The sequence below is a fragment of the Schistocerca americana genome, chromosome 2 (genome assembly GCF_021461395.2).
Source record: "Schistocerca americana isolate TAMUIC-IGC-003095 chromosome 2, iqSchAmer2.1, whole genome shotgun sequence".
Lineage (NCBI taxonomy): Eukaryota > Metazoa > Arthropoda > Insecta > Orthoptera > Acrididae > Schistocerca > Schistocerca americana.
Genome location: NC_060120.1, coordinates 445,803,207 through 445,826,975, shown reverse-complemented (window position 1 = coordinate 445,826,975; position 23,769 = coordinate 445,803,207). Strand labels below are relative to the sequence as shown.

Sequence of the window (23,769 nt, the reverse complement as noted above, 5' to 3'; positions counted from 1 at the left end):
TGCATTTATATATAAAGACATTGCAACATTAGAAAATTGTATCAAAATGCAGGAAGACCTGCAGAGGACCAACATTTGGTGCAGGGAGTGGCAATTGACCCTCAACATAAAAAACTAAAAAATTGAATACATAAGCCGAAAGACGCTTTATTCTTATTTTCATAAAATGTCAAGGAGTAAGCGTACAGACTGATTTGATGTGGAATGACTACCTACAATTAATCAGGTGTAAGGCAGATGCCAGACTAAGATTCATTGGAAGAATCCTCATGAATTGTAGTCAATCAACAAAGGAGGCATCTCACAACACATTCATTCAATCGATACTTTACTACTGCTCATCAGCCTGGGATCCATAATGGAAAGGAATGATAGAGAAAATAGAGAAGATTCAAAGAATAGCAGCATTATTTGTTACAGGTTCATCTAGCAGCTGCAAAAGTTTCACTGAGATGCTCTGCCAACTCCATGGAAGATGCTGCAACAGAGGCATTTTGCATCATGTTGTGATTTACTGTCAATGTTCCAAGAGCATACATTCCTATAAGGATTAACCAATAGATTGTTTCCTCTTACAAATATCTTGCAAAAGGTCGTGAGGATAAAATCAGAGGGATTTGTGCTCACATGGAGGCTTGCCTGCAGTCATTCTTCCTGTCAACCATTCGTGACTAGAACAGGAAAAAGGGGAAGCGACACTGGTCCACAAAGTAACCTCTTCCAGACACAGTGCACTGGCGAAACACACGTGTTGACACGGATAAAACGTTCAGAAAACAACCAACAATGCATTACAGCCAAACATGAAAATTCCTCCCAATATCAACAACACAAAATTTGTGCAGTACTCATGAACAAACTGCATGGAAAAAAAATATAAACTCAAATACAAACACAGAGTAGAGAAAAAACACCAGTTATAGACAGAGTAATCACTTAACTGTGACCAGTAAATCTGGCCACACAGTAGCAATGTCCTGTTTATGATAAATCATCAAACAACAAAATAGCACACAGTAATAAGATTACTAAACAGTTTCTCATTTTGCCTGTAGTTTCTGTTCACAGTGGATGTTTCAACTGAAAATCCCAACTCATGTGATACATGTTCTGTAACAGAGTTTTCACTGGCAAAAAATCACAAAGCTGTTGATATTCAATGCAAAATTTGTTTTATATATGTACCAAATGCACTGAATCAAGGTGATGTGGTTCAATGGTATCATCTGTATGCGACTGGAGAGACACATTTATGATGAGAGAAGTGGCCACCTATTTGCAGTCAGCAACAATCCAATATGGGAAACTCACAAAAAATGCACGAAAACTGTTGCTTTACAACATATCAACTGTAGGATAATTTTCTGGAAATTTACTGCAGTGTTTCACACGAGATCATGATGAAACAGAGAAATCCAAGTTCAGGACTCCCTCTTTTCCGAGTACCACAAAACTCAGCAGATGCTAATTTTTGGACTTACTTCTTCATTAAATTGCACGAGGAAAATTTCTACTGAACAAGATCATGACTGCATTAGTGGTGACAAAACAGCATTAAAAAGGAAAAAAAGGGTGCATGATAAGCTCTGTCTACCATCAAAGTTATAGCAGTCATTTTTGGGACGCTCAACGCATCCTCCTTATGGATTTAATTGGAGGACAATCAATTACACAGCTTTCTTAAAACTTGGAAGAGTCATTCAAAACAATGACTGCAGTCTCTTGATTACCAGCGTGATGCTTTTCCATGAAAATGTTTGCTCTCACCATCCCCACCACTCATCTACCCCATTAAATCAATTTGTTGAGGGTCTCAGATCACAAACAGCATGTAACAGCAAACTTTAAAATATAGACAACTGAAAGTATGCATACTTCAAAAATTAACTGCAAACAGCTGCTGTGTGTTTCCCTTTGCTGTAACTCACCCACTTTTTCTCTCTTCTGTGGTTTTAAAATTTTCAAATTTATGACCTGACAAACTACAGTAAACTGACAAAATGAACCAATTATGATTGTAGAACAGTTGCCTATGAGTAGATATATTATCTGTAACTATATGGGTTCGGGTTTAATTTTTCACAAATTTTTAAAACAAATATAATAATAATTTCTCCAGTACTCATCTATTGCAGCATATTTTTATACTGAAATGTAATATAAATTCAGAATTACAACTTACCTGCTCGAACTGAACTGTCCATCTGAATGTTGCAGGATAAAAGATTTAGATGCATAATTATAACTTTGAGAAATAAATGACAATATGTAAGACAGTAATAAAAGTATTTTTGCAATTCATGTACATTCCAAATATAAACAGCTGACTTTTTAATAATGAAGTAAAAATGGTAATTTAAAGATTTTACACAATGAACATACCGTATTTACTCGAATCTAAGCCGCACTCGAATCTAAGCCGCACCTGAAATTTGAGACTCTAAATTCAAGGGGAGAGAAAAGTTTTAGGCCGCACCTCCAAATCGAAACAAAGTTGGTACATTGTAATATGAGACACAATTTAGGTCGAATGAATGACGATATAGCTACAGTAGTTTGTTTCGAGTCGTAAGCTTAGCAGTTAAGCTTTACCACATAGCCATTGCTATGCGTCAGGCACTCCGTCCGTATTTATACGGGTACCCTTCCTTTTTAACATGCTTCGTCTGGTTTGAATCGATTGCTTATTTTGCTTTGATCTGATAAAAGCCGTTTTCTTTGTTATAGGTGTTTGCGTCACTCTTAAGCTGAAAATGCATTACTGCACTGTGTCATGCATTGTTTGTCGCATTCTGATAGTGCGTGTTTACAGCCTGTCGCGGCTCGCGGCATGGCTTGCTTTTGTGCGCGCTACCACCGCGTACAAAAAAAGAAAAGAGGAATCGTCTCATTAGCGAAACAATGGCAAGAGACTGCTATTTGTTGTTACTTACACTGCTGCTTTCTTTGATAATGATCAACAAGAATCAAGTAATAGACTGCGTATGATAGAACATGTTCTGAACGAGAGTTAGGCGAAAATTTTTCTCCGTTTGAAAATATTTGCGGCCACTTCTTTATTACATCAAATTCTGCACAGAAATTAGTCATCTTAGATTTAAAAATCTAGTCACTTGCCGTGCTTCATTTCTGAGTGTATCACTATTAGGCATAAGAATAATACGAATATAAACATGACACGATGCGTATATTCTTCCGCGTTTGCTGTTGTCTCATTCTAGTTTCATAGTTTATTAGGCAGACAGGATTTAAATGAGATAGCAGCAAACACGAAAGAATACATGGCAAAATGTTTATATTCGTATTATTCTTATGGTGAAGAGAATACTGTATGTGATTCAAATTTCATCAGGTTCCTATTAGCAACCATCTCTTCTCACAGATATGAAAAAATTCAGAACGTAGAGTTGGCCATATTGACAAACATCCCAAACAGTCTTGCCAGTCAGATTTTCGTAGTACACTGAAATTGTGCTACATTCGAAGATGAACAATACGGAATTTGTATTTACTTCGTTGGATAATGTATGAAAATGCAGTGGTCAAAACTCGGGGCGGAGAAAAAAAGCTCGTCTTCCACTTTTTTTAAAAAAAATTATTTACTGACGCAGAGGTTTTGGCGCCAGTATTTATCTTTGTACCTACAAAGCATGCCTGCGTAGCGCTACATATATTCGACGGCAGAAGTTAGTTGTGGCGGCACGTACCAACATTTTTCATAACTTCCGCTTGCTTTGCACTCGATTCTAAGCTGCAAGCGGTTTTTTGGATTATGAAAACCGGAAAAAAAGTGCGGCTTCGATTCGAGTAAATACGGTACTCTTTTACTTCAAATGAGAGATACCTATGACAAAATTAACATGAGGCAGGCCATAAATGTGTTTTCAGATGCATTGCTTAAGTGGGAAAAAATACCAGGTATTACAAAATGAATGTCGTGGTCTTAAGGCTTTGTAGCATTTATTACGTCAAACTTACAACTATAAATAATACGTCAAATGAAAGAACAACTCAAAATAATTTTTCTTGCTAGTGTTTAACATGAGCACCACTCATCGCACAGCACACATTGAGTCAATAGGTGAGATCTTCCCAATAAGTGATCAGTGGGCAATTGCTGCTTCAGTCCTGCTTCTTAAGTTGAGTAGATCAGCTGGTAGCATGGGCATGTACACGATCCTTTATGAAACCCCACAGGTAAAAATCACAACATCGGATCAGCTGAACATGGAGACCATGCGAAACATGCTCTTATCTGGACCCTTGCAGCCAATCCAGCAGTTGGGTGCAATGTCGTGTTGTGTACCATTTCGCTGCCAAATAAAATTCTGTGATTCATTCTTCAAATTGAGGAAAGAGCCATAGTTCTATGACATCAAGATGAGAAACACCAGTTACAGTTCTTTATCAAGAAAGAAAGACCCATAAACTTCCTGCTGGGATATGGCACAAAAAAACATTAAATTTAGGGGAGTTTCACTGCAACTGTACCATCTTGTGGTGATTTGTTGATCTCTGTCATGCAACAATATTTCACGTACAAAGATGGCACATAAACCATAGCCTGTAGGCTTTAGAGTTTGCAAAAGGTATACAATCAAAACTATTTGAATTGCTCTTTCATTTGATGAATTATTTATAATTACAAGTTGAATTTAATTAAGTGGTACAAAGCCTTAAACTCCAATATTCATTTTGAAAGACTCAGTATTTATATATCGTTCTTTCAACACAGATTATGATTCCACTGATATTTCAAACCATGAGTAAATATAATGATTATTAAATAAGCTTAAGAATATTATATGCACAACAGAAAAAGTGAAATGAAACATCATTTCATCTGACTTTAATTTACACCCAGTAAATTCCTTAAACAACAGCTGTGTATTTTACCTAGAAAAACATGCAGCTGATTTTAGTCCAAATATAGCACAGCTATTGATATGGCATAGCTAGTCAGAAATGTAACTGTTTTGGAGTCCCAGGTGAAAGGGCTGAAGAGCACTGACACGACTTCCCAAATGGAAATCTTGAAAGGTTACTCCAAATTGGGTTAAGACATGCTTATCTAAACATTGAAATAGTTATGAAGATATTTATGACAAGAAAGTGAATGCAGCTTTCTGTCAATGTCGTTCCAGAGAAATGAGGATGATAAAAAACTACTACTTAAGGTCAAGCATGGCTGAAAGCAGAAACTCAAAATTAGCTATCTTGACAGTACAATACAGCACAGTTCAATGACACAATAAATGAGTTTCTTTCGCTCAAAGCATGTAAATGTAAAGTATAACTACAATAAAAATATAATTCATGGAAGGGATGTTTTCTCAAGTAAGATACTTTTATTTTTGATTAATTATTCACACACTATTAATAGTTTACAAGGAACACACAAAATCTGTTCTTTATTGTCCTTCATACTAAAGCCAATGAATAGCTGCTACATACAATAAGACACAGATTTATTTACTTTAATTATTATTATTTTTACAAATTTTACCCAATTTTTAATTTTTTACTACACATACACTGGAAATAAAAACATAAATGTATGGTTATATCCCAGGTAATTACCAAGGAAGAGGATGCATTTTCTGTATTACAGCTCTGAAAAGAAATAATATGTTACAGTCCCATGTTTGGTGACTAAGATGCAGGAATAGTGTCAGACTAACCTCTGAATGGCCGCGAATCTGGACAGATACAAGTGTGCTCAGAACACAGGCAAGTATTTCAATATGTGCATGGACTAGTTGGGTCTCCATATGTAGACAATGAAGAGAGAAAGCATTGCGTAACTCCACATTAGCTATTACTGATTCCTGTTCCATCATACGAGCTTCCAGTTGCTCCACACTCTCTGCCTGCATAACATAAAAAGGACACAAATTATTCTAACTTCAGTTCGAGTCTCACATTTGAAGCTTTTATACCTTCCAACAAATGAAAACTGAATTTTCTTTTTAATTCATTATAGCAACACATTGCTTGACATTCTCTAAGAATTTCAAACAACAAATACTGCAGTTTTGCGACTGTAAATCAAAAGCAAAAGACTATCCACAAAACTTACTTTCTTTCCTTTTTTTATTAAGACTTCATTGGTTATCAACTCACCATATTAAAGGAAACAGTATAATAAATTTGCTCACTAGCACCTTCCACCATAATGTTTATTGCCTTGTGTGCTATGAGGATACTGATCAAGTTAATTCTATGACTCATAAGGACATGGCAGTTGTGTGGGTGCCAAACTAAATGGTCATGAAATATTCTGTTCCACTGTCAGAGGGACGTTTCTTTTCATTCACAGTAAACTGAGAAGGATTTGTGACTGATGAATTACAGCAGTGAAGTAATATCACTCTAAAGTGAAACTTTCTGAGGTTTTGCTAGAATGATTCACATTGAGAGGCTACACATGTTCGGAACAGCATAATTGAGAAATATGTATATATAATTATGTGCGCTGGAAAGTTTATTAAACTTGGATGGAGGCTTCAGTATAAACAAGACTTAAGACCTAATACTCAGTTTGTTAATATCTAGTCACCTGAAACATCGCAGTCTAGATCACCCAGGAAACAGTTTATGTAACTGCTGTCAGGATGCAAAGAATTCAGCAGGTAGCTGGTCAGTAACCATTGGACTGATGTAAATAGCAGTGTGCAATAAGGCAAAGCCTGGATGGAATCAGAACACATGGATACACGTTTAGAAGTTTCATACAAAGTGCACAATGAAGATTTAGGGTGGTTATAATTAAACTTTCCCTATTTAACACTTTATAACACAGAAACTAATTACCGTATGAGTACCAAACTTGATATCATTAATGTTCAGAGTATGGGGTGCATGATTTCCATGTGTGACAGCACCACCATCCAGTTCCAGCTATGGCTACCAGGTGTCATGATCATTCATAGTCTCAGATCAGTCACAGCTAGACCAGTCGCAGTGCATTTGCTGACATGTCAGCATGAGCTTGGATAAAAGGAACAGAGCATTATTGGTGAAGCTCTATCATCAAAACAACAGTAATGCTGCAGCTGCACTTCCAGAATATCACCGGCTGAAAGGATTACGGAAGGGTCCTCTTTCTCCACCTGCTGTTTTGAGTGTGATGACGCGCAAATCAACTGGAGAACTGGGCAATTCCTCTGGGAAGAGGCCGATGACTGACTGGTTGCATCACAGGTGGTTGATGAAATCGCTGTTGCTATGGCAGACAACACTGCGCACAATTCCCGATTGTCAGGCAGGGCATGTACTGTGTCACGACAGTTGAAAAGCCTGTGGTCCAATGTACGGAACGTATTTTGAACCATTCTCAAATGGTATTCATATAAGATCCATATCATACAGCAGCTTGCAGCACAGGATGCGCAATGACATGACGACTTCAGTCTCCACTTTCTTGCAAGGATTGAAGTCGACAAGGACTGGCCATGGATCATCCTATCTCTGATGGGTGAGGTGAACACACGGAATTTCCAAGTGTGGGGACCTGCACCACCTGCAGTCACTGTGTATCAAGTTCCTTTGTATGGTGAACATGTCACCGTATGCTGTGGCTTCAGAGCTGTGTTCGTCATTGGCCATTCTTTTTTGAACAGGTTGGCACTCAAGGACCAAAGACATGCAGTGTGACTGGAGATCATTACAGTGATATGCTTCACCAGCAAGTCATATCCACCCTACAGGAGAAAGACACACTGATCTCAACAGTTTTCCTGCAAGATGGAGCCCACTGTACATCACTCATGAAGTTCTTCTGCTTCTCCGAAACACATTTGGTTATGTGGCTACCTGAAGGACAGGGTTTGCCAGGGGAACATTCACACGTGCTGATCCGAAGAGCAGCATATCAACATATCAAGAGAGGTAGCCAGCATACCTATGGATATGTTTTGTTCTGTTGTGCAGAATGCAATCCTGCACTTTCAGGCTTCTGGACACTGATACACTGATGGATGCCATATTGAGCCCCTTCTGTAGCAGTAATGGTACCCGTATGTATTGGCATGATGTACCACAGCAGCACATTAAGTGTTTCAATTGAATTGCTTCTGTACTATTACTCTTCCACATGTCCTTGGCATTAATGCTACTAAGCTTGGTGCTTATATGGCAATTATTTTCCGTGTTATAATATGTTAAATAGGGAATTTTTAATAATAACCATCTGGTAAATAGACAATTTATAGTACCATATCTGCTTCTACTGTTCCATTTCAGTGTATTGCACGTGTTATAACTTACACAACTCTGGACAAATTGCAAATACACTAATCCTAGCTTTGTGAGCTGTATTTATCTGAATACACATGACACAGGACAATGATGCACTCTATAGTGAAAGTGAGTTCTTTAAATTCTCCCATTAGATTTCTGTGATACATATGACGCCTTGGACAGAACATACAGTAATTATGATTTTTTTCTTTTTTACACTCTCTTATTCCAAACATTAACTATTCCAGTTTCTTCTCCAGTATGCCATGAAACTATCATGTACTGCTTTACAAATGAAATGTAGTCTGTCAGTGGCTTTAAACCTGTCAAAATCTGGTTTCATTCTCTTTTGCACATCCAGGCATTGCTACCACTATGTACTTTGTAGAGTATATCCAGTTAATGTGGTCAGCAGCTGCTGTGTTATTCTCTTTAGTGGAATGAAAAAATTTTACATTTCTAAACTCCCAGAAAAATCCAATTTATTGCAAATTTAATGAGACCTATCACTTGGGTAACAGAAGAAATATTGAATTTAACTGATGAAAGGAGAAATATAAAAAGGCAGTAAATGATGCAGGCAAAAAGGAATACAAACGTCTCAAACATGAGATCGACAGGAAGTGCAAAATGGCTAAGCAGGGATGGCTAGAGGACAAATGTAAGGATGTAGAGGCTTATCTCACTAGGGGTAAGATAGATACTGCCTACAGGAAAATTAAAGAGACATTTGGAGAAAAGAGAACCACTTGTATGAATATCAAGAGCTCAGATGGAAACCCAGTTCTAAGCAAAGAAGGGAAAGCAGAAAGGTGGAAGGAGTATATAGAGGGTCTATACAAGGGCGATGTTCTTGAGGACAATATTATGGAAATGGAAGAGGATGTAGATGAAGATGAAATGGGAGATATGATACTGCGTGAAGAGTTTGACAGAGCACTGAAAGACCTGAGTCAAAACAAGGTCTCGGGAGTAGACAACATTCCATTAGAACTACTGACAGTCTTGGGAGAGCCAGTCCTGACAAAACTCAACCATCTGGTGAGCAAGATATATGAGACAGGCGAAATACCCTCAGACTTCAAGAAGAATATAATAATTCCAATCCCAAAGAAAGCAGGTGTTGACAGATGTGAAAATTACCAAACTATCAGTTTAATAAGTCACGGCTGCAAAATACTAACGCAAATTCTTTACAGACGAATGGAAAAACTAGTAGAAGCCGACCTTGGGGAAGATCAGTTTGGATTCCGTAGAAATATTGGAACACGTGAGGCAATACTGACCCTACGACTTACCTTAGAAGCTAGATTAAGAAAAGGCAAACCTACGTTTCTAGCATTTGTAGACTTAGAGAAAGCTTTCAACAATGTTGACTGGAATACTCTCTTTCACATTCTGAGGGTAGCAAGGGTAAAATACAGGGAGTGAAAAGCTATTTACAGTTTGTACGGAAACCAGATGGCAGATGTAAGAGTGGAGGGGCATGAAAGGGAAGCAGTGGTTGGGAAGGGAGTGAGACAGGGTTGCAGCCTCTCCCCAATGTTATTCAATCTATATATTGAGCAAGCAGTAAAGGAAACAAAAGAAAAAATTCAGAGTAGGTATTAAAATCCATGGAGAACAAATAAAAACTTCATTGCTGATGACCTTGTAATTCTGTCAGAGACAGCAAAGGACTTGGAAGAGCAGTTGAACGGAATGGACAGTGTCTTGAAAGAAGGATATAAGATGAACATCAACAAAAGCAAAACAAGGATAATGGAATGTAGTGAAATTAAGTCAGGTGATGCTGAGGAAGTTGTATTAGGAAATGAGTCAGTTAAAGTAGTAAAAGAGTATTGCTATTTGGGGAGCAAAATAACTGATGATGGTCGAAGTAGAGAGGGTATAAAATGTAGACTGGCAATGGCAAGGAAAGCGTTTCTGAAGAAGAGAAATTTGTTAACATCGAGTATAGATTTAAGTGTCAGGAAGTCGTTTCTGAAAGTATTTGTATGGAGTGTAGCCATGTATGGAAGTGAAACGTGGACGATAAATAGTTTGGACAAGAAGAGAATAGAAGCTTTCGAAATGTGGTGCTACAGAAGAATGCTGAAGATTAAATGGGTAGATCACATAACTAATGAGGAGGTATTGAATAGAATTGGGGAGAAGAGCAGTTTGTGGCACAACTTGACTAGAATAAGGGATCGGTTGGTAGGACGTGTTCTGAGGCATCAAGGGATCACCAATTTAGCTTTGGAGGGCAGCGTGGAGGGTAAAAATCGTAGAGATAGACCAAGAGATGAATACACTAAGCAGATTCAGAAGGATGCAGATTGCAGTAGGTACTGGGAAATGAAGAAGCTTGCACAGGATAGAGTAGTATGGAGAGCTGCATCAAACCAGTCTCAGGACTGAAGACAACAACAACAACAACAACAACAACAACAACAACACCGACACTTTAGATAACACATTGCTTCTTATTGATATGATGGTACCACTATTAAAAAGAGAAGACATAGCATCAACTATACAATTGGTTTCCACAGTGTAACTAGGTATGGTTCTAGTGGATGTAGTACACTCGTGCCTTCATCCAATTTTTCAACTGTCTTATACAGCCATTTACAAGGGGACCTAGGGTTTAACATAGACTCCAAACCAAAGTGCAACACACATGCAAATAATTGGTGAAGGTGAAACAAGTAATAAAAATCTAAAACCAACTGAGAACTGAAAAATAGTTCTTTTGATTTGTATTCTGACACTTATCCTCAGAGCCATATCCTAATAAAATATGCCAAGATATTACACATTAACACAAACTATAGCAGTCCTATAAATTCTCATTCTTCTTCTTCTTCTTCCTCCTCCTCCTCCTGGCTCTACAGCCCTCGACAGGCCCTGCCCTACTCTAGGACATCACTCTATTTGTCCCTGTCCAGTGTCTTGTGTCTCCCTCCTTTGACATCAATAATATTTAGGTCATCTTGTACGTCATCCAAGTATCGAAGTCTGATTCTTCATCCCACTGGATTTTGTAGCAGTGCTATTTTTGTTGGGTTCGCATGTTCTGCTGAGTCACTGTCTATGGTTCCTGAGCCATATGTTAATACTTGATATGTTAAGTTTATTGCATCTGACATTTTGTTCTCCTGGACAGATTTCTGGACTTAAGTTGTGGAGCCAGCCAATAATGGCACGTATTAGTTAAGTAGATGTGTTGCTTTATTGTACTTCCTTTTTGTAAATTACTTTATATTAATTCAAAATAGCTGTTGCACTTGTGTGATTAAATGATGACGGGATTTCCACGGTACAAAAGTTCTCCTTCCAGCTCTCTTAGCAGAGACTACTCTGCACTTCATCATCAGGAGAAACAAAACTGGCGTTCTACGGATCGGAGCATGGAATGTCAGATGCCTTAATTGGGTAGGTATGTTAGAAAATTTAAAATGGGAAATGGATAGGTTACAGTTGGATGTAGTGGCATTAATTAAATTTGGTGGCAGGAGGTACACAAGTTCTGGTCAGATGAATGCAGGCTTATAAATACAATATCAATTTAGGGTAATGCAAAAGTAGGTTTAATAATGAGTAAGAAAATATGAACGCAAGTTAGCTACTATTAACATTATATTGAATGCATTATCATAGTCAAGACAGACACTAAAAGTAGTACAAGTTTATACGCCAACTATTTCCGCAGATGAAGAGAGCAACTGAAGTTATGTCTGATGAGCTAACGGGTATTATTCATGTAATTAAGGGAGATGAAAATTTAATTGTGCTGGGGGATGAATTCAATAGTTGGAAAATGAAGAGCAAAATAAGTACAGCATTTGTTGCATAGCTGTACATCAATCATATAGCAATTACGAGCAACGTGGGATTCATGCTTTCATCTTGGGATATGAAAAAGTATCACATTTCATCAACTTTAAGTGTCAACTTCATTTTGCAATTTCTTGGGACGTAATTGATGTATTGTGATGCAAAAAACACCATTCTTTTCTTGATTTTTCATGTTATTAATTGTGTAACAAATAATATGAGATGCCCATTTAAAAAAAAAACATAAGTTTGTGCTGAAAATAATGTTTGCTTAAGTATTAGAATGTATCTCAGTACTTACTTTCATGAGCCCCAGCTCTAAATTCACACAAGTGAAAGCCGTTCTTCAATATCTATTATTTTCCCACAGATATTTGCGCTAAAACATTTAAGCGAATATACCAGATGGCATTCCAGTAGGTATATTAAAAAAATATGAGTGTTGAAATGCAATGTTGTGTCAAAATTTCAAAGCAATCTGTGAAGAACTTTTGGAGATTTGAGATTTTGAAGAAACAAAAATCTGTGTTTGTACTTATATAGAAACTGTAAATCTTCCTAACTGCAAAACTCTCAAGTTTCTAACTTAGAGCTTTGAAATTTTGACACAATGTTGCAATGGGATTTTTTTTTTTAAATCTCAAAAATTTCCAGTTCTTTTTAAGAAATAGGTACCAAAAAACTGCTGTCTTAGAGTGCAACATTGTGTCAAAATTTCAAAGCAATCAATTAAGAACTTTCAGAGCTATACGATTTTGCAAAATAAACATTTACCCTTTTATTTGTATAGCTGAACTGTAGTTTAAAAGTGAAGAAATTGCATGAAAGGTAGGAAATAAGGATATAGGACCTAATATGTTGAAATAATGAGAGGCTGTTGAGGGTTCCAGAGGGAATAAGGATTTAAATGCATAATTCACTACGGGAAACACAGATGCCAACTACAGGAAAATCAAAGAGGTTTTTCAGGAAAACAAGAGCAGCTGTATGAATATAAAGAGCTCAGATGGAAATCCTGTCCTAAGCAAAGAAGGGAAAACAGAAAGGTGGCAGGAGTACACAGACAGTCTACACAAGGGAGATGAACTCGAAAGTAATATTATTGAAACAAAAGAGGATGTAGATGAGATGGGAGATATAATACTGCATGAAGAACTTGACAGTGGGCTGGAAGACTTAAGTGAAAACGATGCCCTCGAGTAGCCGCTCACCCTACTGTGATGGCGGATCCACCATGTCGGGTGCACTAGAAGTGGCTAAGAAGAACATTGTATAGCAATGCACCTTTCTTGTTATATTCAGCACAATCAAGGAAAATCTTTTTGGCTTAGACACCATTTCCACTTTTGATTTCCCAATCGATGGTTCCGTGTACCTCACCTCTGACCCAGTACCTTTTAAGAAGCAAGAAGACATTCGTAATGAATGCCTGACTTGCAGAGCTGCTCCTCATCCCCATAATAGGGAAGAATTGTGGTAATCCACTGGGCTAACATCTTTTGATGCGCATTGCAAACAGTCATTGCCACTGTCTCTACTGCCAGCTGCAGTTACAGCCAGTCTGCTCTCCACCCTCGCAAACATACGATGGCCAACACAAGCGGCTAAGAGACTCAGTGTGGCATACCACAAAGGCTCGCTGATTCTCCAGGATGATCATCACAGGGTTCAACTGGCAAAGAGCAGCACTGCTGTTGTGCCCGCCACAATCTGCCACACATTACGCCTGTGCCAGTGCAAATCTAATATCACCACTGCCAAGGGGAACTGTGGCTGTCTACTTCTACCAATGTCAAGAGCTGCTCAAACACATCTTTGCTCAAGTGTCTTTGTATACGAATTTACTCATGCTGCTGCTCTGGATTACTCCATCAGTTTTGCTCTTGGGGACTGTTTATTATGCCTGTGAAAGTTTTTACCATACTTTATGCTGTGAAATATACCCACTCACTACCATGTCATACTTTTATTATGTATTTAAATGACTGCTTCACAGCCGGTGCCATATGGATCCTTTCCTAAGTCCCCGTAACCCTCCTGGCCTCAACCTATGCGAGTCACTGTCCTCACCCATCCAGCCCCTTCTCTCTTCCCGTTCCAACACTACATAGCCAGCCATCATTCCACCACCAGTTTTTTTTATTCCTCTCCTTTTCTGCTACTCCCCCCCCCCCCCTTCCCCGCATCTCCCGTGCCCTCCATCTAACCTGCAGTACCTCACTGTTTGCCACCCCCACCATCCCTCCCCCCCTCTCTGCCCTGGCCTCCTCCTTAACCCCACTCAGTTGCCACTCCCATCATGCACTGGTGCTGCTGCTCGCAGTGTGGTTCCAGTTGCCTGAGAGTGCAGTCGTTTGTGAGAGCTGCATTTGCTTAACAGAGAGAGAGAGAGAGAGAGAGAGAGAGAGAGAGAGAGAGAGAGAGAGAGAGAGAGTGTGTGTGTGTGTGTGTGTGTGTGTTTTGTTGACAAAGGCAATGGCTGAAAGCTTTAATTGTGAAAGTCTTTTTGCTGTGCCTATCTGCAACCCAGCATCTCCACTATATGGTGAGTGGCAACTTCCCTTCTCATAATATTGAGAATACTTTTGGGTTTGTTCATTATTTTCCAACCTACACAAGATGCACTCACAGCTCCTTGATGTTAATCTCGGTCTTTCAGTCGTTCTCCCTCTCTCAACATTTCACACTACTCTGAGGACTTTCTTCATATCCTTTTATGACATCATTGTGTCGTCCTGTCTCTCACAATTTGATCTTCTTTTATTATACCAATTCCTAAACTACAAAACTTCATTTTTATTCCATTATGCAAAACTAGGGAGCACATTTAAACTCACGTAATACCTATTTTCTCCTTCTGCTCCCATCATTTCTTGGTCTGTCCATTATGTTTCTTCTTCCAACTTTATGTGTATCCTGCAACTCATTGAGAAACCTCCATAGCAATTTTTGTTGTTCTTAAGTTTGGCTGAGAACTTATCTATCTCCAAAGATTCCTTCCGATAAGACAATTTCCTTTAGGTTTTTGTGCATTTCTGCATCTACTGTTACAGTTCTACAGCTGAATTCAGGATTTGTTTTGTGAGGTTGTTATACATTCTCCAGAGGGGAGTATGGATTTGTGGGTGATGCTTCCTGGCTCTTTCTGTAATTCCCCCAACCCCCACCCCCACCCTTCTGTTTCTACTTCTCCAATTCCAATTTCATTACTGGTCCAAACACTAAGATAAGAATTTTTCCTTCTTATTTTTTAATAATTTTTATTTGACATATGTTAAGTTTTTCTACTTTTAGAACTGTGTTGTAAGGTCCAAGTTTTGCTTTCCTCGAAAGATTTTTTATTATATCTGTTCAATGTGAGTCACAATTTTGCAATTCTTCTTTTGTTAGTTTCCAGATTTAGCCCTGGCAGAGCAATGTCTCAATCAGATATCTGAATTTGTCCATTTCAGAGATTTTCCTGAATCTGTTGATTAAAGGAGGATTGCTGAATTCAAACTGATTTCTTCCACGTAATGCAATTTCTCATCTGAAATTCGTTGCCCAGTTTTAGCTGCTGTTTCATGTAATGTCCCTACAGACTGAATTGTTTCTTGTGTATTGCTAGAGAGAACAACCAAACAATAGTGAATACTAGGAAACTAAGATGAAGCATTAACAACTTGCTTTTACAAACATGCTCTTTTTTTAATCTAAGTACAGTTTTGCATCACATTATTTTTACCTCCTTTTCATTTCATGCTTTACTTGTGTGACTTTATTTCTTACTAAACACAAACATATCGGGATTTCTACCTACATTATTTCAGCTTAAATAAATACCTCCCCACAATCAGTTCAACACAAACTCTTTTTGTCCACAATGGTCACTAAATTATCTAACGAGTCAGAACATTGTTTTGTGTATCCTACATCTTGGCTTTTCCTTTCTTTTTTGATATTTAGTGTATACTCATTTGAAGCTGGCTCCAGAAGACATAGAAAACTTGCCCATCAAATTTTCCATATACATGTCTCTCAACTCTGTCTTATCATATCAGTACGTGTATGTTTGTGCAGTTACAAAGGCAGTCAACACATATTTATGAAAAGGAGGCTTCATTTGATCATTGAATCAAATATTTTAAGGTTATCAGAACAATATAATGAAAAGGATAGTTACTTCAAATGGTTCAAATGGCTCTGAGCACTATGGGACTTAACTGCTGTGATCAACAGTCCCCTAGAACTTAGAACTACTTAAACCTAACTAACCTAAGGACATCACACACATCCATGCTCGAGGCAGGATTCAAACCTGCAACCGTAGTGGTCACGCGGTTCCAGACTGTATCACCTAGAACCGCTCGGCCACCTCGGCCGGCAGATAGTTACTACTCACCACATAGTGGAGATGCCGAGTTGTAGAAAGGCACAACAAAAAGATTGTCAGAAAGTTAGCTTTCGGCCAACAAGACCTTTGTCAAAAATAGACAACTTACGCACATGCACATACTCACCCAAATCCAAATTCACATGACCACAGTCTCTGGCACCTGAAAAATGGCTCCAGCTGCCAGAGACTGTGGTCATGTGTGTGCAAGTTGCGTTTGTGTGAGTGTGTATGTATGTTGTCTATTTTTGACAAAGGCCTTGTCGGCTGAAAGCTAACTTTTGGATACTCTTTTAGTTGTGCCTTTCTGTGACTCAGCATCTCCGTTATGTGGTGACTACCAATTATCCTTTTCATTATATTGTTACATTGCACCCTGGATTTTCCACTGTTTAAGATCACCATAGTTCAACAACACAGTAATTCTTAAGATTACTTACATCAGTGCCTTTAATGACACCTTGCATTTGCCTTTTCTTGAGTGCAAGCATTTTTGCCAGTGCCTTTGCATGATCTTGCGCAACACCACGTTCATGGCGGTCACATAGCTCACGATGAGATATCAGTACATCAAGCAGTAGGTTCAACTTCTCACAGACTTCTTCCTCTTCCCTCACAGCCTGCCGCAGAGCTTTGCTTGATAGTAGTCCAAACTCTCTGTGAGAAAAAAAATCCATTTAGTTAACAAGAATAAGAAGTTGAAAGAATGGAATAGGTATTAAATACTTCTTACTATATGAAATGAGGACACATGTTGGGTAGATGGAAGAATGGATTACAGTGAATCTACATTTATCTAAAAATAAAAATCTTTTCTATGTACGGTGTGTACAACATCAAAATTGTGTGTTAGACAGCAATTTGAACCTTGCAGTGCATTAAAAATTGCAGCATCCAAGTGCACCTCTTGGATCATTTCAAAGCCTCATTGTGTTCATCGAATTTGGAATGTGTAACGAGAGTGAATTCCTCATAATTTCACAATTTTTTCTTATTGTAAATACATTAATTGACTTTTTTAATCTTAGCCTATGAGTTTAACAGTATGAGTAATATCAGATAGTCATATTCAGCTAACTGTAGCACATAGAAAAAATAGTGTTTAAAATAAAAAATCTGTTATAAAATACTCTCAGTGGCCAAGTTTCTTCAAATTTGCTATGAATTCTACCCAAAAGGCTCACCTTGATGAATTGAGGGGTCTTAAACATTGAAGTATTCACAGCAGACTTCTCAATTTTAAATGACTCTAAAGATCAAGATGTTCATAATATTTTAAGCCTGCTCAAATTGGAAGCAGAACAAATACATCTTGAAGAAATGTGCATCTGAGTAAACAGGAAATTAAGGTGAAGCTTCTGTGTCTTTCAATAAGCTGTCTCACTTTATTAAGCTAAGCATTCTACTTGCTTACAAAACTGTTCAAAGAACACTGTTACATGCAGATTAAAACTGAATCCCTCATAAGCAACAAGACTCGCAACAACTCTGTCGAAAATTTCAGAGACAACCTCAGAATCACACTACAGCAGTTGATAGACAAAATCATTCATACAAGACTATTTAATTAGTATCAACTGAGAAAACATATTCTGTGAAATCATTCAGAAGACGACATGCGAAAACAACTTAGAACTGCATTCATTAGTTAATAATCAGCAGATCCAACAATGACAGTATTATCACAGACTAGGTCCTGTGGATGGAATCCAGTTGTTGAAAAAAGTTAGTATTCTATCAGAATACCAGAAACAATTCAAAAGCAAAAGTTCATGATTTTGGTAATAGTGTTATAGCCTAAATTAAAGCAGACAAACCCAAACCCTGTATTATAATCAGAATTTAAGCTCAGAAATCTAACTAATTAAGCTCTATATGGAACTGTCCTTATCAGATATAGGTGCTATAGACTTAACCTGTAGTCACATGAAGCTAAGATGGAATTACTGACAGAAGTGATTACAAAACACATGAAGTCGGCTATAAAATGAACAAATCTGAAGTTCTACTGTAAGTACTTAGGCCAAGCACTTACAAAAAATTGATTGTATGTTAAGGTTTATTATAAGAAAGAAAGTTAATGTTCAGATTTCAATCTTTGGTATGAGAATTATACAAAAAAAACAACTTATAATTGTCTTCTAATGCTTACTCTCAAGGAAAAAATGCTATGCTTTCCATTCATTTAATTCCTGTAATATTGCATAGGTGACTGACATAGATGCCAAAAGATGAACGACTGGTATAGATCAGCAAGACTTAAAGACAGCTGGTATGAATGAGCTCAATGTCACCCCAGGATCCAGTTAGATCTCTGAATGATTATAGAATGTTATTTGCCAACCAAATTACCTCAGTTTTAAACTTCAATGTTATTACCTGTACTGTATCTGTTTGGAAGCGGGATGGAATTAAAACAATCTGTATTTAATATAACAGTGTAACAGCCATCAGCATGTACAATCAATTATGTTTTCTATTATTGTAAGATATGCACTATGCCAGTGTCTAGTAAGACAATATCAATGGTGACTTCAAATGTTGCAAATGTTAATAATTTATAATTAATAATCGTAAAAGAGAAGAAAGTTGCAAGAACACAACTGATCTTGAAACACAGTACGTTGACCGAAGTAAAGGTCTAAATGTGGTTTCACTGGATATGTAAATGTAGCAGCACTTCATTACAAAATTAATCCATATTTTTTATCAGTCAACAAACACAAAAACTTCAGGATGAATGTCACTCTGCAGTGAAGTGCACACCAATTTTGGAACTCCCTGATGGTTTAAAACTGAGGGCCGAGCTGGGACTCAAACATCTGCCTTTCATGGGCACGTGCTCAACCATCTGAGTTATCCTCTTCTTCCACCTTCCAAACTTCAAATCAGCAACTCCACTGCCACTGAGTGAAAATTCATTCCACAAACAATAATCTATGCTGTGGCTAAGCCATTTCTCTGCAATATCTACCCCTGTATGGTATGCAGAACTTCTGTTAGTTTGGAAGATAGAAGAAGAGATGGTGGTGGAAGTAAGATAGTGAGGGTGGTTCACAAATTGTTCTTTGGATACCTTATGTGGTAATGCACTTGTCTGTTGAAGCCAAAGGTCTCACTCGAGTCTCATTATTCTGGTGCTCATTACTAATCTGTAAGAAAGTTTCAACACAAAGCTTCATGCAAAAATAATTTGGCCAAAGAGCACACTGTTCTATAAGTTCAACAGGTTATAGAAAGTGTAAACTTGGCTCACTGAATATGTAAATTTACAGGCACCTGTACACCATATTTAAAGAGGACTTTGAAATTTCTCCACTGGTTGTGACACAGCACAGCACAACTGTGTTGTATATTTTATGTAAGTACCTACTGACAATACTAATATTTCGTCCAGTTATACAACATAATGTAGTTGAGATATGCTAAGTGGATTAGCAAGAGAGAGAGAGAGAGATTTAATGGAACATAACTAATTTGCTAAAGAAATTCAATTAATATGTATGCATTTAAATGGCACAGAAAAGCATAGCTAAGAATATCTGTGGCAGAGGTGTTTTTAAGAACCTGATCTGAGACAACCATGATAAGGGTCATCTTACTACCCTGGCAAACATAAAAATTGCAAATAAAATTTAAAAATGGCAAAATAATGCTTCTTGACATGCTATCTGGAGAAAACAGGACAGTACCCAAGGTCATACTGTGTATTGTGAACCAACACACACGGACTTATAGTTACAGGTTGCCAGCTGTCACCATCTTTCTCAACAAAGTGGTGTGCTTAGGATGTTGGTCCACAGAGCATGAATCATAGTGGATTCTGCCAGCCTTACCCAATGAGCTATACCACTTCTATACATTTTTCCTACAAAATGTATATTCTGAATAGGAGATACGCCTTGCCCAACATATTCAATGCATGTGAGGAGCTAGAAGAAAGTGAACAATCAGGATTGTTTGTCTTTCCATAAACTGACTGTTTAACTTTGAAAATAGGCAGAATACTGGAGTTAAATGCTCTTTCCATCCACCATCAGAACTGAAGAGATTTGTTAAGGACAATCATGATTGCCAAGAAGGGTCATTTATAAGATTCCCTGCAGCTTTGGGATGTCATACATTGAAAACACTTGTCACAATGTGGGAGACATGTGTCTAACATTGACAATGCATGTCTGGATCAAGCAGAAAAATCTGCCTTGCCCAGGCACTGTCCCATTACAGAGAAAAATATAATTTACAAAGGTATTAAAATTCTCTGGCCAACATCTTTGTACAGAGACATTATAATTAAAGAAGCAATTGAAATTTGCTGCTCAACTAATCTGGTGGACAGAGATACAGGTTTACAACTTAGCACAGCATATGATGCAGCACTGGCTATATTAAAGTCACAGTAACCACAAAGGGGAAACTACAGGTCACTCGGGGTATAATTCTTTGGTTGTTACTCAAATATTCAGACAAGAGTGATCAGGATGGTCATAGAACCAGGGCAGGTGCATATTCCAACAGTCTTTGCATGTTCACAGAAATATTTGTGTTCTTAATTTGCCAAGTGGTGTGTGGTCCACCCCTCTACAGACCACGATTGGTTCACATTGGCATCTGAATTTGCCACCTTCACACTACCATATCCTTTTAGACCGGTATAAATAGGAGGCCTTAGTCTTAACTCGTAGCTTATTGCATCTGAAGATGTCAGTCAGTTATGGTGATAACATTTTGTGGGGAATTTCACAATGATAGCCAATGTTTTTCTGAGCAACCATTTCTACAATATTAATGATAATGAAACTGTTGAGCTATTTTATGAGGAAATCAATACATGACACACAACATGAGCCAATAGTAACTCCAAAATGATTTAAAATACTAAAATGTCACAACAAATAATCTGCTATTTTCTCCACAACTGAGCTAATGGCGAGAGTGATGACAGAGGAACTTCTTGCCAAAGCAGCTGTTATAAAGAAAACAAAGTTGTTCTACTAACATATATATGTAACAGATTAGCAGCATTACAGTGAGTGAGTGTAACAGTATTATAATTGGCAACAATAAGTGTGGTGTCTGAAAACATAGGTGCCTTAGTGTGAGGCCTACCCAATGAGGACAAAAGCTGAAGCAAGCGGCATTAATCAGTAGTCGGTGAACTCAGACTTTGTATCTTCAGCTGAAGCAGCTTTAAACTACACATCATTCTCAGTCAATAACTGGATGCATGAATTACATGATTCCCAGTACATCTAGCACCAATCATCAACTCATGAAGAATGTATGGTGACAAAAGGGTTTAGAATTCATATCTTACACAAAATGCAAAATTCTACGAGAAGTGTAACAAAGCATGGAGGAATGTAGTCATAACTCATACGTTAATAGTAGTAATAGTAAAAATGAATAAATGTACATGGACACACTTTTCTACCAAGAAATTGTGTGAAGTGCATTTACATATAAACAACATTTGGAATACTTCATTTGAAAGTTGACTTCATAAATCAACAGAACAATATGTACCGGGTAGGAATATCAATAATGTTTATTGCCTTTTTTCTTGTTTTATTAAAAAAGAGCTTTTTATCACATGACTTAAGGGAGTTCATAAAGCTTGTAAGGAATGTAAGTTCATACAGCCTTACATGAAATAAAAAGGTCAAAGTGCTCTCTCTCTCTCTCTCTCTCTCTCTCTCTCTCTCTCTCTCTCTCTCTCACACACACACACACACACACACACACACACACACACACACACACAGCACATATAGGAAAGGAACGGCCTTCTTATAGCTGCCAAAGTGCAACAGCAGGGATAAATCTAAGGGGGCATTTTATACAGTTTACAACAAATTTAAGAAAAATATTTAACTAAGTTTCATGTCTAGTTTGTCACTCATTCTGTTTGCTTTCCAAAATCACAAAGTAAAAGAGTGTATCGCAAGAAGTGAAAGTTTGCTCCAAATTCCTCCAACACAGACTGTGCAGGACATAGTTTTATAAAGGAAGAAACAAAATGCAAGAGGAGATGGTAGTCAAAATGACACATCGTTAAAAATTTTGAGTCACAAGAGACATTCTATCCAATAACAGAATACGTGATGCAGCACAGTAATTGTTTATAGGTTGTTCTGAATAATATGGTTCCACTACATGCCAAAAGCTGCTCAGCATCAAGGGCCCTACTTCTTAGTACTTTTCATCACATCTATAACTATTTCATTGTGTTAGCAAGATTATTAAAGTACTACTTAAAAAAAATTATACTAATTTTCTGACCACAATTAATGCCTGGAGTTGCCATTACAGTGTGTAATTATGTATTCTACAAAAAAAATTATGTCACTCACTTAGAAATTACATGGAAGCCCTTTTTCATATCTGCCCACACAGGATTACCCCCAGTGGCCCAAGACGACGATCCATGAGGCTCTCCTGCCAATGCTGTAAGTTGTGAGCCAAGTTCGGCCATGTCCGCTGCATACCTGCAAGACATACTCTTATTATTTACCTGCATCTATAATAATATATCACAATTACGTTTCTCAGTGTAATTTTACCCTTATCAAATATGTAATTTCATTTATGGAGATCAGGCAAAGAAATTTGTTGAATGTTAACATTAAATTTTGCACTAAAACAACCACAGGGAATACATGCATTAAAATGGCCCTTTTCTATAAAAAAAAATGTCATGTTTTAGAATTTTTAAAAGCAACTTGAACGTTTGAAGATTTGCACCGTCTTAGTCACAGTGAGATTACATACTGCTGAAATCCACAGGTGTCTTTCACATTATTTTTATAATCTTAACTGTGTGCTTTTGTGTGTTCAGCCAAGTTGTCAACTTCATTTTTCTGCACAGTAATTCTATAACCAACCCAGTTTTCTTCAGGCGCAGCGAGTTTTTACACATACCCATGGCTCAGATTCTAACCAGACGGGCTGGAGCCCACAAAGTGATAACACACGACACAGCTCGAAACACTAAAAGATGACTGGCTCTTCGGTCAAAATATATCGCAGAAAGAAAAAATGGAATCAACTAATCAGCAGAACACTCAAAAACTTATGGTTAATAAACTGCGCTGAGGAAATCTGAGATATTATAATCTTTTAGAAACTGAGGGCAGGAGATAGGCATAGAATAGTCATGAAAAGCATAAATTAAAAACTGTCAGTATAGAGAGAGGTAGTGACAAAGGGTTTTGGAATCCTTTTCTGTTCCAAAATACTGGCTGCGGGAAAGAGTGCGATGGGAGGGGTTGCACTTCATTCATTGTCAATTTCCTGCATATGCAAACACGCCCGCCCGCTTCGCTGCCACCACC

The 23,769-nt window shown here is 37.7% G+C and overlaps 1 protein-coding gene across 2 annotated transcripts in view; it reads right to left on the bottom strand.

The window, feature by feature from the left end:
• LOC124595913 (sorting nexin-8-like) overlaps positions 1-23,769 on the bottom strand; it is a 108,111-nt gene that overhangs the window by 6,022 nt on the left and 78,320 nt on the right. The window contains exons 9-12 of one of the 2 annotated variants that reach the window (XM_047134825.1): positions 22,789-22,923; positions 16,876-17,092; positions 5,682-5,870; positions 3,963-4,313 (exon numbers count right to left, since the gene is read on the bottom strand). In XM_047134825.1, the coding sequence (XP_046990781.1) occupies positions 4,218-4,313; positions 5,682-5,870; positions 16,876-17,092; positions 22,789-22,923 (637 nt within the window). In that variant the 3' untranslated portion in view covers positions 3,963-4,217. Of the gene's footprint in view, positions 1-3,962; positions 4,314-5,681; positions 5,871-16,875; positions 17,093-22,788; positions 22,924-23,769 lie in introns of those variants that run through there. The other variant, XM_047134824.1, reaches the window with a different exon arrangement.